Source organism: Ochotona curzoniae, unplaced genomic scaffold (assembly GCF_017591425.1).
Source record: "Ochotona curzoniae isolate NIBS_2020 unplaced genomic scaffold, NIBS_Ocur_1.0 scaffold_3208, whole genome shotgun sequence".
Taxonomy (NCBI): domain Eukaryota; kingdom Metazoa; phylum Chordata; class Mammalia; order Lagomorpha; family Ochotonidae; genus Ochotona; species Ochotona curzoniae.
The window spans coordinates 27635608-27653502 of NW_024467106.1; the positions used below are offsets into that span (position 1 = coordinate 27635608).

At 46.8% G+C, this 17895-nt stretch overlaps 1 protein-coding gene across 2 annotated transcripts in view; it reads right to left on the bottom strand.

The window, feature by feature from the left end:
- Window positions 1–10326, bottom strand: part of TGFBR1 (transforming growth factor beta receptor 1) — a 51148-nt gene extending 40822 nt beyond the window's left edge. The window contains exon 1 of one of the 2 annotated variants that reach the window (XM_040963528.1): window positions 10168–10326. In XM_040963528.1, the coding sequence (XP_040819462.1) occupies window positions 10168–10255 (88 nt within the window). In that variant the 5' untranslated portion in view covers window positions 10256–10326. The remainder of the gene's footprint in view (window positions 1–10167) is intronic. The other variant, XM_040963526.1, reaches the window with a different exon arrangement.
- Between the last annotated feature and the right edge of the window lie 7569 nt (window positions 10327–17895).

The following is a 17895-nucleotide window of genomic DNA, read 5'->3' on the forward strand; positions in this document are numbered from 1 at the left end:
CCAGGCACAATTTTATCATGTTTTGATAGGACTAGAAATAAGAAATTATCTTTCCTCATTGAGAAACAAGCCAACTCTAGCCTCTGGATTGTAATTTGTCTCCAAATGTAAAATGGGACAAAATAACGAAACTACTTTAAGTTGTTTATTTTGGTAAAATAATTATATATAATTATTGTTGAAGGAAGTCTACAATACACCATCTTGATGTTTTTGTTTAAATCTGTAACACATTGAATAACAAAATTAAAATGTCAGTTTTTCAATTGGAGGAGCTACTCAAATCAACAGCCGCGTGCTAAACAAAGAGACTCAATTAGAGCACATTATAGTTCTAGTTGGAAATGAATACATCAAGCCAAAAAAAAAAAAACCCTCACACATATAGCCAGCGTGCGCATGTGTATATACAGCAAATGAAAAGCTACCATGACTGCTTCTCCACCTCTGTAATCCCCTTGGGGTTTACCTATATCATCCATGTTCAGTGCTCCCAAGTATGTAAATTAGCCCTCATTTCTAGTAGAAAAAAGCCATTTGTTTTTGCTGTTTTCTCATGGGAGCTATTTGTATCTCAATGCATATTTAAGGACCTTATATTGTAGAAATGTAACAGGATGCCTGCACAAGGTGTCCTAGAACTAAAAATATACACCATTATGTAATCAGTGAGGTTCACACCTAGGCAATCCAGATAGAATGGTTATCCTGAGACAAGTGAGTGAAAAATTTAAAAAAAAGGTGGGGGGAGGGGAGAAAAGGAAACACTGAGAAGGCGAAGGAAACACTGGGACAAACCCAAAGCAGTGCGGCAGCTGCAGAACAAGAAAGGTAAGCTCTGTTGGTCATAGACCGTGATAAATCAATTTTCCAATGACTCTAACACAATCTTCTATAACCGATCTTGTTCAAAAGTGGGAAGCAGCTTATTCCTTTTTAAAACATTTTTAAAATTTTGTATTGGAAAGTCAGATTGAGAAGAGACATAGAGAGGAAGGTCTTCTGTCCACTAATTCACTCCCCAAGTGGCTGCAATGATCGCAGCTGAGCTGGAGATGAGCTGCTCCGAAGCCAGGAGCCTGGAGCTTCTTTCGGGTCTCCCATGCGGGTGCAGGGTCCCAGGTATTTAGGCTTTCCTCACCTACTGTCCCAGGCCACAAGCAGGGAGCTGGGTGGGAAGCAGGGCTGCCAGGATTAGGACCAGTGCCCATTCGGATCCTAGTGCATGCTAGGTGTGGACTTTAGCCACTAGACCACAGCACCGGGCCCAGTGCTTATTTATTCTTAATAAAACCAAAACATCTCTAACCAAAGAATGCTCCTCATGTGTCTTTCCCATGATCACAGGGTTACCTGGAGCAGAGCCACATCCTCTGATTAAGTGGAGTCTCTCCTAAAGCCGTCATTCCCAACATCCACCACTAAGATGTGCAGTAACTCTCCAAAAGGAAATCTAAGCAAAGAAAAACTCTGATCTTGCTCTCTTGGACCCAAGAGAAGAAAGGTAAATGCCTTGCTTTGTTTACCTGTGATGGCAGTACCCTGATGCTGCCTGCCAAATGGATACAGGCCAAGAGATAAGGACATGAGAAAAATGTCTTTGTAAGCAGACTGAAGTTTCACATTGCTCTCTATTCATTGTCCTCCAGCTTTTAGCAACACTTGATTTAAACGCTCTGGCCTTGCCTCAGCTGTTCCACTGGCATTAGGGAAACACGAGTGTGTTCGCACTTGGACCAGAGCCTTAAGATGGAGATGAAAGATGGCGGCAGCAGTGTCTGAAACGAACACCCAACCCCCAGTGAAGAAGAAGGCTGGGGAGGAGAAGCAGGTCTGCCAGGTACAACAGCAACCTGTACCACCTGATTGTCCCTGCACTCCATCCTGGTGTCTTAGAGAAAACAGCAGCCTCCTCACCAATTCCCAATAACAGCCAAGGATCAAGTTTCCTTATCCGCCCTTGCTGCTAGGAAACCAAGAGCTTTCCTTGGCTAACCTGAGAAGTAACTGGTTCTCTCTCCTATTTTGCTAACTGGTTCCCATGTTTAATGGCCATAATTTTTAATCTTATTTGCTTTTATTTCAAGTTTCCTAAATCTCTTTTAGAGGAGGACAGGGAATGGTGATCAGATTGCAAGCCAATCAAAGAGAAAACTTTTCTCAAACCTAAGTTACAATAAAGTGCCCATCTTTAATTACTGTAACTGTTGGGCAGAGTAACAGACACAGAGCTGCTCCTAGCCACGGCTTCATAACCCAAAAGCCTGCAATGGGCCAGGCCAAGGCTGGGAGCGGGACACAAAAAGCCAGAACTCCTACAAGAGTGACAGGAACCAAGGACTTGAGCCATCACCTACTGCCTCCAAGGATCTGCATCAGCAAGAGCTGCAGTCAGCTGTGGAGCCAGGATGCACATTCCAGTACTCCAATGTGGAGTACCTGAGACTTACTACCAAGCCAGACTCTCGCTTGGAGACCTCAGGATCTAGCCTTTTACGTTCGCGGCATGTGGCTACCTTCACCTCAAACTCCGTATGTTCAAACCAGAATTCATTTTTCTGTCATCAAATTCCTTATTAATGAAAGACATAACTCAGGTATATAAATCGTGGGAATCATTGTCTTCCACAGAATATTTGTAGTTTTATTTACTTGTTTGTTTATTATCTGAAAGGTAGAGTTACAGAGAGGAGGAGAAACACAGAGAAAGAGTCTTCCATCCATTAGTTCACCCACCAAATGGTCACAATGGCTAGGGCTGGGCAGGGTGGAAGTCAGGAGCCCAGGGCTTCTTCCGGGTCTCCCACCGCTCTTTTCCCAGGAGCATCAGCAGTGAATTGGATTGGAAGTGGAGTAATTGGATCTTGAACCAGAACCCTTATGAAATGCGGGCAATGCAGGCTGAGGCTTAATAGGCTACACTACAATGCTGATGCCACCATTTTATTTATTTATTTTCTTTTTAAAGGTTGTTTTACTTATTTGAAAGGCAGATTGACAAATGGGAGAGAGAAAACTCTTCCATTTGTTGTTTTACTCCCCTCAATGTCCACAATGGCTACAACTGGGTAAGGCCAAAGCCTGAAGCCAGGCACTCCATCCCAATTTCCCACTTAGGTAGCAAGAGCCCAAACACTTGGGCCATCTTCTGTCTCGTTCCAAGGACATCCAGCAGGGAGCTGGAATGGAAGTGGAACAGTGAGTGGGGATTCGTGTTTGCAGGCTGTGACTTAGAACACTGCTCACCCAAAACTCTCATCCTGAATCCGTTCCTAACAGTTCGTGATATCTAGCATGCCCCTTTTCCACACACGCCATCCTCCCAGACCTGGTGGTGCTACTCATCCTCCCCCTTCCAGTCTAATCCCTGCCCGTTCCAGGACACCTAGAACAAGTTCCAGCACCCCTGTCAAGTAGTCTCTGCGGTTGTTATTACTGAATTGGCACTCACTGTATTTCTTAAGCATCATATCTAAAAATGTTTATTATTATTTTCCTTGACACAGTTTTGTAGGTCCCCTTTCTCTCTCCTAAACATCACATTTAAAAAAGAAAATCTAGTCTGCTTCTTTATTTCCTATAACTTTGATTGCTATGAAATATTCCCGAAGACTGAATGAATTGTTTTGAAGGGTAAAGCTCTTCGCCATCTTGAAAAATACCTTTATTAGCTTTGATAAAGTGCTGAAATAAAATCATTAAATCATCATGTATTTTTTTTCCTAAAGAAACGTGCATGAAGGCAGGATAAGCCAAATGCTGACTGTTGTGATAGCTTTTTATTTTTTCTAACTGAAATTTCCATTTCTGTACACATATCACTTTCAGAAGTTTGCTAAAAAAGTACATCAGATCAAGACAAATACCAAATGATCAACTATTATTACTCATCAGTGAGATTCAAATTACCTATAAATATTGTGTCAAAGGAAGGCTGCAAGCAACTGTCTGAATTACCTGCAGTTGCAAAGAAAGAGCTAAGCTGTTATTAAGTTGGAACAAATTCATTTAAAACAAAGAAAATCTGCTGCTAAAGTGACTCCAGCAACAGAATTGCTCCATTTAAAAACAGCACAAAGCATTAAAAGAACACATAGCTTGAGAGCTCCAACTTAGGCACCACAGTCAACAACAGCACAACCTCAGCTTCCTGATCTGTAAAATGGACAGTTACAACTAGGGCCCCCAGGGCCTGTGTTGTGGTGCAGTGGGTGAAGCAGCCAGCTGTGATATGAGCTTCCCTCAGGGAAGCCAGTTCCAATCCTGGCTGTTCCAGTTCTGATTCAGCTCCCTGCTAATGGCCTAGGAAAGCAAAGGAAGATAGCCCAAGTCCTTGGGTACCTGGTTCCCATTTGGGAAATCTGGATGAATCTTCTGCCTCCTGGCTCAGCCTGGCCCAGCTCTGGCTGTCATGGCCATCCAGACAGTGAATGAACCAAGAGGTGGAGGACCTCTCTCTAACTCTTTCAAAATAAGTAAACAAACCTTTGAAAACAAACAAAACAACGAGGGTCCCATGTGAGGACAGTCCTGCCAGCTTGGCCTGTCCCAGCAGACGGAACCGATGGCAATGCACACCCATCTGAGTAATGCTGGCTGCATTACTGTTACCTACATCCATTTGGAATAGTTTGTGTAAGTAATATAAATGTACTTATAACTGAAGAATAAAAAATAACATACTAGCATTCTGGATAATGTTTAAGAGAGTTGTGGGCCTTCAAGGAGCAAACCAACAGATGAGACAGTCTGTCTCTCTATGTGTCTCTGTCTTCCAAAGAAAAAGTGAGAAGAGCTGAATAGAATCATGGATTAAAACCAGCATCAAAACCTAAGTCATACATTTTCTTTTCTTGAGTAAAAAGTCATTCTGCATCATGTATCTGCCCTCAGTGTGCCAAATGGGGGAGCGTCACAAAGGTCAGATCTGATTTATAAAATTGGAGCAGTAAAAACAATCACTCTACTAGTGTTCAAAAAAGGGATGTCCAAGAGGAAAAATCTGCAAGTCAACCAGCCATACGTTCACAAGAAACCCACCAGTATTCTTTGTGTGAAAAGCAAAAGCTAAAATTAGATCTAACTCAGAGTAGCAGCAAAATTTAGTTATTTATAAAAACTACTTGGATTTGGTATTGAGAAAATTCAGCTGGAAAAAAAGTATTAAACCTTATTCTAACTATTGGAACTTGGCTGGGTCAAGAGAGATCATACATTTTAGAAGCCTCAAAAAGTTTCCTCAAGTTTATGATAGGAAGCATAAAAAGCCCTATGGAACATGTGGCAGGTGCCCTTAATTCCAGAAGCAGGAAGCAAAGATGTGCCCCACTCACATGCCCTCAAACCACGGTCCATCTGTTCAGAGAACACCACATTATGTAAGCCACAACCAAGAAAGTGCAGCAACAGGCACACAGTTTGCGGGCACCTGCAAGGAGCTCTGTGGTTTCAAGAGACTCATATCAAAAGGGCAATCAACAGGACAGCACTGCTTTCAAAACTCACTACAATACACATGAACATATCTGGCTGCAATACAACGGCACTGCAAGAATGGGTCTGAGCCTGCACAAATGTTTTGTGCCTAGAACATTTCAACACAGGTTCTCCCAAAGAAGTAAGATTTCTCTCTATATATTTTTGATCATGCTTGCTCCCTCACTTAATTTCTTTTCTTTTTTTTTTTTTAAGATTTATTTATTTTTATTGGAAAGGCAGATATACAGAGAGGAGGAGAGACAGAGAGGAAGATCTTTCATTTGATGATTCACTCCCCAAGCGGCCGCAACGGCTACAGCTGAGCCAATCTGAAGCTAGGAGCTCTTCCGGGTCTCCCACGCAGGTGTAGGGTCCCAAGGCTTTGGGCCATCCTAAACTGCTTTCCCAGGTCACAAGCAGGGAGCTGGATGGGAAGCGGGGCTGCCGGGATTAGAACCAGCGCCCATATGGGATCCCTGGTGCATATAAGGCGAGGACCTTAACCCCTACACTATCACACAGGGCCCCCTTCACTTAATTTCAGAACCAAAAACAAAAACAAAAAAAGTTCACCTAAGATTCTAAACCTCACCAAAGCTTTACATGCCAATTCAAATTACAGCCTGCTAGGCCCATCTGCCCAACTACTGCAAGCCTACTTTGTTTAACCTACCAGTACTCTTTCATCAGCAATAAGAAAAGACCTTTTCCTCTGAGGACTTTAAGTCGTAATTTTTTCCCATCTCTTCTATCTTCAGAACGGTTTCCCACAATGTTCAGTAATGTTCAAGACCAGCTTCTCTTCGGTAGGCCACAGCATTCATTCTGTATATCTTCCCCTCCCCCAAGGCCTTTACACTGAAAAAAAGCACACTACATGGCACAAGACTGGGAGTCAGAAGATTCAAGTTCCTCTTTTTTTTTTTTTTTTTTCAGTTTCCTGGTGAGACCCTGAGACACTCTCTTATTCCTAGCTGTACTTTTCCACTTGTAAACTGTCACCTTTAGAACACCTAGTCCTGGTGGGCAACCCCATGTTATTCTGCCTAGTTCTTCCCACATAGATTGCAAATAATAAACCTATGTGGGATGAGCGAGGAAGAATAATTACTTTTCCATAATCTCAATGTCATGAGTGAAGAAGCTGTTTAAGGGAGTGTAAATCCTAAAGTGCCCAGGAAGCTGCTCCCAATCACTTCAAACTAACTTAAGCTTGGAATACTGATGCCTCTCTACAGAGGTGATACCAAAAACACTTAACAATCGGCAAGCTTAGGGTACCAATAAGAAAATCTTCTGGAAGCTAACCAGTATATAAGAAGTTTTTGCACTATTACATGACTACTATTCAGAGTTGGTTATGAGAATTAAATGAGACAAGGCAGGTAGAATGCCTGGTCCACTCTAAGATTCCTTCCAAAAACGTCAAATGCAGCATATGTGTATACCCTGGGAATCATCATCAAAACAGATGGGTCAACGCAACTTGCTGTTTGAACATCAGTCTATGCATTGCTAACAGCACAAAACAACAACTTCAAACTCAAGTACAACTTTCTTACTCTATCTTCAGTCTCAGGTAAAGTAGGCCTCACACTTGTTTTCTGTATAACGGGAGGTGAAGTTGAGACCAAAAACCCAATCTGATAACCAACTGCCCTTCCTTTATCACAAAATACAACTTTTCCTGATTACACTCAGCAGGCTAAGCTGACAGTGCCTAACTATTTACACACACATCAGAAGAGAAACTAATGGAATATATAATCTAGTGGAACTCCTTAATCAACAAGTATCTGTGGGAACAAAATGTTAAAACCCAGAACTAGGCGTTGAGATCTCAAAGGAAGGAGGAAGCATAACCCCCGCCCTACCTCCTGCATACTTACACTTAAGAGTGCAAGCCAGTGGAAACAGACAATGCACACAGCCAGTGCTACACAGTCCAGGGACACAGAGCCCAAGGAAAATTAAACTAGTACAACAAGTCAGGACTAGAAACTTGCATCTCTTTACCCCTCCAAAAAGGGAAAAATTCACTGTGTACTGAAAAGGCTGAGCTCTCAGGAGTCAGCAGGACAAAGGGCGACCATGGCAGCACAGCCCTGCAGTACTGAGAGGCAGCTGGCTGCTCAGGAGGCCCTATTCTGGGGCTCAAGGGTGGACACACACAGCGGGCTCCTATGAGCCTGGGGTTGGGGATGGTGAGGAGGGGTGGCTTGGCAATAGCCCACCAGAAAGCCTTGATGAAACACTGGAAAGCAGCTAGATCTGGGAAGACAGACCTAAACCAAAAAAGGCGGGATCCTCACAGAGCATCACCCAAGGAGCGGTGGATTTTAGATATATTTGCAAAAAGAGTTTAAAAAGCTGTGAAATTGCAGAAAGGAAGCAAAACAGCATTCTCACGCAGACATAGTGGAACTAAATGTACTAAGAACAAGGGATCGGTTCCTCTAGAAAAATCTGTATTTGAGAGGATGGAAGCTGGGCACAGAAATATAAAACTGATCCCCAGACAGTAAGGGACAACGCCAGTCTTAAAAAGGGAAACCAAATCGTCAAAAAAAAAAAAAAAGTGTTTGAGCATCTTCAGACCATACCAAAAGAGGGACTAAGCGAGGAATGGCACAGGGCAGGAGTGGAGCAGTCTGGCTTTCACTGCATGGGTGCCCACCCAGACAGCTAACTCCTCCAGGGCTTCAGCAGCAACTTGTGACACCCAATTAAGCCCACTGTTGCTACCCTGGGTGGAAAGGAGTGAATGAGTTGCAAGTTGTTCAGGTTACTAGTGGCATGGGAGGTAGTTATTAGTGGTATCCGTAGCAGTTACGAGCAGAGTGGGCTGTAGTTACTAGCAATGTGGGCTGTTCACCAGTAATGTGGCATCTAGCTGCCAGCCGTGTGGTTGTGGTTATTAGCGGTGTGTAGCGGTGTGCGTTGTAGTTAGTAGCAGTATGGGTTATAGTTACTAGGGGTGTGGGCTGTAGTTACTAGCAGTGTTGGTTATAGTTACTAGCAGTGTGGCTGTAGTTACAGTTACTGGCAGTGTGAGCAGTGTTGCCAGTGGTGTGGTTGTTTGACACACATCCGTCTGCTTCCCACCTGCCCCCATAGTTATCTTGCCTAGCTCCCTGAGCCAACGTCAAACCTCCTAGTTTCCTCTCATACAGGCCCGTGGGAAGTGATGCAGGAATGTGCCAAGATGCAGAAAGAAGCAACCTAACATTCAAATTAAATTGCGAGGCTGGCATCTTGAAGTGAAGGGTCTCAAATGGTTAACTAGGCGACTAAAAAAAAGGGGGGGGGGGCAGAAAGCTCAGTGTATGGACTTTGGAAAAGGACAGCCCTGAGTGCAGGTCCCAAGCTCAGCCATTAGGAACTGGGTTCCTAGCCATTAGGAACCTCTCTAAGCCTCAGTGTTCCCATCTGTAAATAGGACAAACGTCCCCTGGCCCCAGGGGTGAGTTAAAAAGAAGAAACAGGAAAAAACCGGCTTTGGTGTCCTATTTCATTTGCATCCTGACAGTATCTGTTAGGACTAACGGGAGTTTAAGCACTCATTCTGTTTCAGAAACATTCCGCTGTATTCTCCACCAAGGCTCCTCACTTTACTTTCTGTACTTTAGTCCAATAATTAACAAAAATTTTGCACACCCCTCCCTTCACCCGGGCAGGTGACCACCACCTACCTAGTCCAACCTGACTGAGTATCTTGGAAACAGTCTCACTTGAAAACCCACACCGACGTCTGATTCAAGCTGCTAACTGCCACTTAAGAAAAAAGGCACATCCGGAGCGACGCTCCTTCAAAGAAATAAAAGCGTTCCCATTCAAACACTCCCAACCCCGCACAGGGAGCAAAGCGTGCAAGTTTCCACTACAAAAACAATCCGTAGCCTTCTGGCGGCTGGACCCGCTTCAACACTTGCAGACGCACCGAGGAGAGAAACAATCCGCTCATCTCGTGCCGCCGCCTCCTCCTCCACACAAAGCTTCGCAGCTCACATTTCCAAGCCACCCCGTCCCGAGAGGCAGCCGCTGGCCGCAGGTCTGCCCGGGGTCGCGGCCGGCGCCAAAGCCCGCGCAGCCCGGCTGACCCGGGGGTCTCCATCGCGCGGCGACCTCTCGCATCGCTCCCGAAAGCCCTCGAGGCTCACAGCCCGCCCGGAAAGCCTCCCCGGACCCCTGCTCTGCCCCGGGGAACTCGGACGCCCCAGGCCCCCCGACCCACTCTGGACAGGAGCGCCTGAAGACAAGGCCACTCTGGGTCCTTGACGGGCGCCTGAGGCAGCCCTGCTGGACCAGCTCGGAGCCAGCCTTCCACCTTCCGCTCCTCGCCCACTCACACTCCAGAGGGCAGCCCCCCGACCTCCGACAGCTCCGCCCGAAGCCGCCGCCGCCTTCCTGCCCCCCGCCCAACCTCGGGGGCCTGGATCCCGGGCGGCCTCGGGGCTGCTGGCCACGTCCACGCGCGCTCGGACACACACGCCCTCGTCGCACCTCCGCTCCCCGCCTCAGCTTCGCGCGCCCGGCCACCAGCCCCCCGAAAGCCCAGCCGGGGCCCCGGCGCCGCCACCTGCGCCCCCGGCCCCGCGCCATGTTTGAGAAAGAGCAGGAGTGAGCCAGAGGCCGGTCCCGGCCCGCGCGCCCCGCGGCCGCCCTCACGCCCGCCGCGCCGGGGCTCACCCGTCGCCCCCGGCAGCAGCGTCGCAGCCGCCGCCAGCATGAAGAACAGCAGCCGGCGGGGACGCGGAGCAGCGGCCGCCGCCTCCATGGTGCCGCTGCCGCTGCCGCCGCCTGTGGCCCGGCCCGGCCTGGCCGCCGCCTCGCCTCCACAAGCCTCGCCTCGCCCCACCTCCCCCGCCGCCGCGGCGGCCTCGCTCCGGCCCTTTGTAACTGCTCTGGGACGCGCGCCCATTGGCTGCCGGGCGCCCCCGGCCCCGCCTCCCCGCCGGCGGCGAGCGACCCAGCGGGACCCAGCCGGGAGCTCCGCCCGCGGGCGCGCCAGGCGGCCAATCCGGAGCGGCAGGCGCCGGCCGACGGCCACGCCCCCAGACGCCCCGGGGGTGGTTCCGCCAGACCCTGGCCTCAGCCAGAGCCGCTTGGGGCTCCCGAGGCCAGCTGGCGGGCAGCTTCTCCCCGAGCCCCTGTGGGGCGATGGGTGTGTCTTGCTTAAGTGTAGCTTTTGGGGAAAAAAAGGCTGTGTGCACTCCGGCGCTCTAGGCAAAGAAGATCGGATCTCCAACCCCACCCCGACCCCCCATCACAGCCTTGCACCTGCAGTCCCTAACGCAGGACGTCCACAGACGCAGTGTCGCTTTGCATGCACTTCAACGTGTACTCCCCAGATGCACGTCTCAGACCCTTCCTCAATGCCCATCACGTGCAACTTTGTCAGTCTCCTGTGTCCTCCAGCTCTCGGTGGGTCTCGGTGAGCACCCACTACCCAAGTCCTCCTCCCCAAATTCCAGGCCCAGAAAGTTCTGAAATTCCAGCCTTAGATCCCGAATCGAGACACACCCCCAAATAGCCTCGCTCTAGAAGAGACCCAGAATAGAAATCAAAGCGGCTATCCTCCTTTTCCCTCTTCCTGATCCAGGATGGAAAGGAAGGGTCCCTCCGAGGAAGGGAATTACCCGTCTTGGCACCCGGTTCTCCCAGGGATAGCGGGGGAGGGGGCACACTCCTCCTTTCTGTGACTGAGCTGTCTGAGATACTCCTGTGTAATAATTCTGAGGTGTCACTGAAAACCCACATAAACTCGGCTACGTTTTCATTCCGAATTTACTGCGAGACGCTCCACCCACCTTCCCTCTGGGATGCCAAAATGAGCTCCAGATTTGTAATTCTTCCTGTCAGACGAGTCCCTTCTTCAGACACAAACACAGCCCAGGAGACTGTGTTAGACAGCACCGAGAACCGTTTTCCCAAGGACCTTTTAAGGAGAACATGTTTTTTTTTTTTTTCTGTGTGATTGGAAACTGGAATTAAATAAAGCTGGGTAATTAGAATCAGAAGCAGCAGCTAGCGTGGGTTTGCATGTTACTTGAGAGCTAGCGGGTGAGCATTTTACCAGCCTGGGGAAGCCAGTGAGCTGTGAAGCCGAGGAGTTGGGGTAGGAGCTGGGAATCAGACCTGCTCTGTTTTCCTCCTAGCAGAGACCCTTGAGAGAGTAGGTGAAGACTGCTTAGTTGCTTGATGGACGGATATTTGAAAGAGAGACACATACAGACAGCTCTCCCAGACACTGATTCACGCCCAAAAGTTCTGCAACAGCAGGGCCAGGCAGGAGCCAGGAGCTGGGAATGCTATCTGAGTCTCCCATGTGAGTGGCAGGCACCCCAAGGGCTTGCCATCATCACTTACTGCCTTGCAGGGGGCAGGTAAGTTAGCAGGAGGTTGGGTAGGAAACAGACTTAAATGCAAGCATCTTCCTTTGAGATAGAAGCTTGTCACTGCACCTGATACTCCCAAATACTAAGTTTTCTGAGTCTCCCCCTCCACACACACACACACACAGCTCAGCTGTCTGGAATGCAAAGTCCACCAGCTGCAAACGGCCCTCTTCCTCAGACTGACCAAGTCCAGAGGGATTGATGCTGGCACTCTCCAGCCCCCACCTGCTTTCTGGGTTCCAGTTTCTTTATGGAGATTTGCTGGACCTTGTGACACCTGAGGCCTCTACATTGCTCTTTTTTTTTTAAGGCAGGTATATATAGGTATTTATTTGAAAGGCAGAGTTACAGACATGGGGAGAAGATGGTGACCTCTTCATCTGCTGGTTCACTGCCTCAGTGGCCACAATGGCCAGGCTAGCCCAGCCAGGAGGTTCTTCCAGATCTCCCATGTGGGTCGAGGGGCCAAACTTTGTGGGACATCTTCTACTATTTTCTCTGGCCCTAAGCAGGAAACTGGACTGGAAGTAGAATTGCTGGGACTCAAACTGGTACCTACATGAGATGCTGGCTCTACAGGTGGTGTCTTGGCCCATCGGACCACTGTGCCAACCCCTAAAATACCTTTTTACCAGTTGCTTCTTAGTGTTTGTCCTAACAGCCCCCAAGTTTTTTTATTGAATGAACAATTTATTCATCTTGGTGTCATTGGCTTTGGCCATTTGGTTTCTCATCTCTAAAATGTAAGCCATGAAAATACCTACTCCATTTATAAAGATGAAGAATTAAATCCTGTGGCACAGGCCCCTTCAATGATGTAATGTGCCTGGAATGTAGTAAATATTTAGCTAATGCCATTTCCTTTGCCCATTCCTTTCCAGTTCCGTGTGATTCTAATCAACATGGCTGTTCGTCCGCCCCGGCCTTGAAGAGCCTGGGTTACTCAGCATTATTATTTTCCATGACACACCTCCAGTTCTTTCACATTCACTGTGAATTGTGAGTGTTCAATAGGAATCTGAGGAACAGGAAGGAGGAACAGGCTATTTTAAAACTCGATCATCCTGATATGAGCAGAAAATTCCCATGAGCCACAGGTTCGTAAATAAACTACATTATTATAATAGGACAATAAAGTACAAGTTGGCAATCGTGGTTCCCAGAACTTCACCAGCTCTCCAGATGACCTGGGGGAAGTTTGTTCATGCAAATTCCCAGGTTTCAGTCCTGGACAGTCTGCTTTGGCTCATCTAGACGAGACCCAGGAATCTACTCCTGTAAGTCTGCTCCAAGCAGCTCCAGGCAGGTCCAGACCCACTTAGAAAGACACTGATGTACTTAAAAGGCAGTAAATAAAAATGAATGAGCCTATTGGCTTTTTAAGAAAGAATGATCCTTGGGAAGCAGCTTTCGGCTTTGGAGGCTGACGCATTCTGGTAGGAATTCTGGCTCTCTGACTCTCTTGATGTGAGTCCGAGAATGCTGCCTAATGTCCCAGAGAGGCAGCATCCCCTAGTGTAAGTGGAATAATGACACACACTCTCGTATTTGTTATGAGGTCTGAGAGATATTGTGTGCATGTAAGGAGACTGTCATAAATATTCACTCCCCTTGCATTCCCTGCAGGCTCGCTAAAGGTTTTCAGATGGTTTATTCCAAGCTTTTGATTCAAAGGGGAAGAAAATTCAGGATCAGTCCCCTAGCAAATCAGACGTAGAGCCAGAACTAGCCAATCCCCCACAGGGCCTTATCCCTTGCATATTGCTATCTCTCTTAAATGTTTTTTCTTTTATTCATTTGAAAGGCAGAATTACGGGGCCAGAGGGGAGAGACAGAGACAGACCCAGATTAGCCAAACAACCTGCAACAACCAGGCCAAAGCCACGATTCAGGAGCTCCATCCAGATCTCTAGGGGCCAGGAACTCCATCCCATTGGGCCATTTTCCAGTGCTTCTCCAGGCATACTGGTAGGGAGCTAGATTTGAAAGTGGAGTGTTAGGATGGAAACTGGTGCTTACGTGGCATATTGGCCTTACAGCATTAATAGGAAACTTGGATTGAAGGTAGAGCAGCTAAAACTTGAACCAGTGCTCATACAAGATGCCAGCAGACAGCAACTTGACCCTCTGTGCCACAACACCAACCACTACATTTTCTAATTGTTGTTTCCATAAGGTTTTAATTTAAATTATCATAGTTTTCATTTATAAAAGTTCTATTTGATTCTTTTCCAAATCTGCATGGTGTTCCTTTATAGTTCCTAGTTTTCTTTCTCAGATTTATTTTATTTTTATTGGAAAGGCAGATCAGATTTTACAGAGAAAAGGAGAGACAAAGATCTTCCATCTAGTGGTTCACACCCCAAATGGCCTCAATGGCTGGAGTTGAGCCTAACCAAAGCCAGGGGCCAGGAACTTCTTCCAGGTCTCCCATGGGGATGCAGGGTCCCAACGTTTTGGGCCATCCTCTGCTGTTTTCTCGGGCTATAAGCAGGGAGCTGGATGGGAAGTAGATTGTCTAGGACAGGAACCAGCATCCATATGGATCCCAGTGCTTACAAAGTGAGGATTAGCTAATCCCTTGAGCCCTTACACCAGGCCCTCCGGCTTTCAACATCAATTTTTCAGTGTGCTCTTTAAAAATCAGTTATTTTATAGTTGTGTGTGTGTATTCATTCTGGTATGTGAATTCTTGCAGGTCTATTTCTTGTGTCTTTATTTTCACTCACAGTATCTCCCTAATCTGTATAGTTACCTATTACTGGAAACTGCTTATTTCCCTTAAATTTTTATTTGAGGAAATTTCTAGCAGTATGAGATAAATATATGTCCTAATATGGGACAGTTGCATTTATTTATGCCATCCAAACTGCTACCAATCTTTGATTACCTAAAATTACATTGAATTGAATTTTTTTAGTTTGTTGTTTGGAACACACAGGTGTTATGAATCTGGCCTTGAAACTACATGACAGGCAGATAGTCCACCGGTGGTTCCAAATTCTCAGTGATGACATTATTTTCTTGTTTTTGCTTGATACCTCGGTGCTCAGAACCTCCTAGCAGTTGATGGGGTTAGTGGTTATTTCTGGTTGACCTTTTTAACTGTGGCTGTGGACATGTAGGGATTCATTTCTACGTCCAGAGGCCTATCATGGCCTCTCATCTTCTCCTACTGCCAGTGTCCTGGGAGACGAGACAATAGAAGTTCATCTGGTTCCTGGAATGTCCACAGAGCCACAGCCAGTTTCTGTATGGCACTTACCTTGCCCAGTCCCTTCAGCCACTGAGTGTTTTGACCTCAGAATCTCTCACTTTCTTGCCAGCTCATGAATGCATCTAGAAAGATCAATTTCATTTGTGTATTTAGGTTTTCATTTATGATGGGACGAACAACCAATTACCCAGAAGAAAACTACAACACCACCACCTTTATTAGAGATGAACTTGAAAATCACTGTGAAGTTTACTATCATGACAGAATACAACTGTTATCGGCACGGAAGAAGATTGTAGCACAGCCATTTTGCCAACACACTGCAAGAGAAACTCAGCTTCTGGCATTGTTTCTGCTGCTTCTCCAGCATTAAAAACATGCTCACAAGCTGTCCATTCCACTCCCATCTTTCAAGCTGGTTTCCCCAAATGCTTGGGTTACTTTAGGAAAATGTTTTGTTTTATTTTGTGTTGTGTTTTGCATTGTTTTGCTTCCACTTAGACTTTTGTTATGAATGTCTAATTTCAAACACACTGTGGATACAAAACTTGACCTGTGGCTAAGTATGTTTTTAATTTTGAGGGATTTATTTCTTTTTCAATTTATGATTACTTTTATAAACATCTCATAGGGAGCATATAAGGGAATTCTGTTTTTCTCATATGGATTTGACTGTATGTATGGGGTATAATTCATTTGGATGTGAATACATGGGTATATGTATATTTAGTTTGTGTGTGGTTGTATGGATGTGCATATATTTTATGTTGGTATTTAATCCTCATCTATTTTTTCCTCTCACCTCATTTTAAAACTTTGGTCTTTATTGATTTTCACTTCATTTGCTTCTACCCCCTGAATGCATTTTTCATTTTAGAGAAGTAAAAAAGCTGAATTTTGTGTTGTATTATCACATCTGAGGGGACTTCAGAAAGCTTGTGAAAAGATGGAATTCAGAGTTGAGTTTACTGGGGTGCAGAAAAAATATGAAATGTATGCACGCTGCTTTTGTCATTATCCATGAGTCCTATTCTAATGCCTTCAGCACCTATGGTAGTAAAGACTATAGCTTCTTAGCACAAAAACCTGACAGTGACTTTCAAGTTTATGTACATGTGTACCAGGGGTCAGGGGGAGACAATGGGATTCCAGAGGACACAGGTGCATCCAGCAAGTCTGCATCAGGAGATGGCTTGAATGGCTTCCCGCCTCCCACAGCACAGCCTCCCCCAATTGAAGTCTGGATCCTTGTCATGTGACAAAGGGCAAAGGATGCTATTGTCCTGGCCACAGGAGCCTCTCAAAATGCCCCAGTAGCAAAGGAGGCCAGCTGCATCTTAATGTTCTTTTGCAGGGGAAGACAAGATCCCAGAGTGTGGCCATCTCCCTGGAGAACCTAGCAAGGAGGAGGAAGAGCTTCAGCAGGCCTGAAGTGTTAGCAGGTGTGCCCCTTGGTGTTCCCAGTTCCATAAGAACTTCCTTCTTCCGATGGCGACAGCAAAGGTGGCCTAAGCCAGCCTGCAGGTTCCCCGGGTCTGGAAGCTCCTGGGCACTGTGCATTTCAGCACTCCCTTGGATAGAATGCACAGCTGCACCAGCACCCTCAGAACAGGAGCTCAGGTGGGATTCCATTCTGTGAGAGCAGGCCACTGTTGCTGACCTCTCAGTAGGAGGCCTAACTTCCAGCCTGCTCTCTGGGACCCTTCTCTGAGCCTGATTCTCTCCTTGTGGAAGATTTAAGAGGCAGGGAGGCTTGGTAAGAAAGAGAGCTGAACGCTGTATCCTAAGCCCAGATTCCATAGTTCAATCACCAGGGAAGAAGAGCTTTGCTTCCAAAAGCCTTGGACTGGTTGGGATTCTAGAGACAAGCACCTACCTCCAAAGAACTTGAAGGAGGAAAAAATTAGCTGTCCTTGCCTAGGAGGACAAGGGCAGATTATGTCACTAGCTCTCTCATGCTCCTTCCATCTCTCTTTTCAGCCTCTTCTCCAACTTCCTGCATGTCTTTATGGGATGGGGAGGGTTAAGGGGACAAGAATAACTGGGAGTCAGGTTCATCCCAGTTAGGGAAACCAGAGCAAGACACCTTCGCATCTAGACTTTCTTAAACTTCAAAAACTTCAGGGGGCAGATGCTGCTTGGCCCAGCTGAATGCCATCCCATGAAGCTAGGGTTCTCAGAAGAGAGGCAAGCAGCCTTCTGAGGAGGACTGGGTACTATCCTGGACAAGGGTGATGTTTGGCATCCCTTGCTGCTGAAGTGCTTGAAGCCCTCCCCATCACTGTGATGACAACAGCAACTAAACACAACTGACCCCTGCCTTACATTTCCAATGCTGGGGAGCATGGGGGTGTGGCACAGCGTAATGCTGAGATGCACTGCCTGTGAGAATCACTGTTGCCTGTGTCTTGGGCACTGAGGTTAACCAAGTCCCTGTCATTTTTCCTTACATGTGGTGGAGACAGGACAGATGGGGCACTGTCTTTGGCAACCCTGTGCAGCCATATGGCATAGGTGGTAAAGGAGAGATCATTTCCTGCAGCAACTATCACCAAGTTACTATTATGGGGCGGGGGATGATATATAATAGACAAAGAGCAACACCTGCTGCTTCTCACTATCCCTGAGAGGGAAAGTGAGTGCTTCCCAAGGCAACAATTTCTATTCTCCTCCCACCATCTCCACTCTCTGACCATGCCACACTGCATCCTAAATCCTAGGACTCCAACTCAAAACCAGTTGTCCTTACTGAGGTACTGATGGCCCTCCTGGTCTCTTGTGTTGGACACACCCTCCCATGAT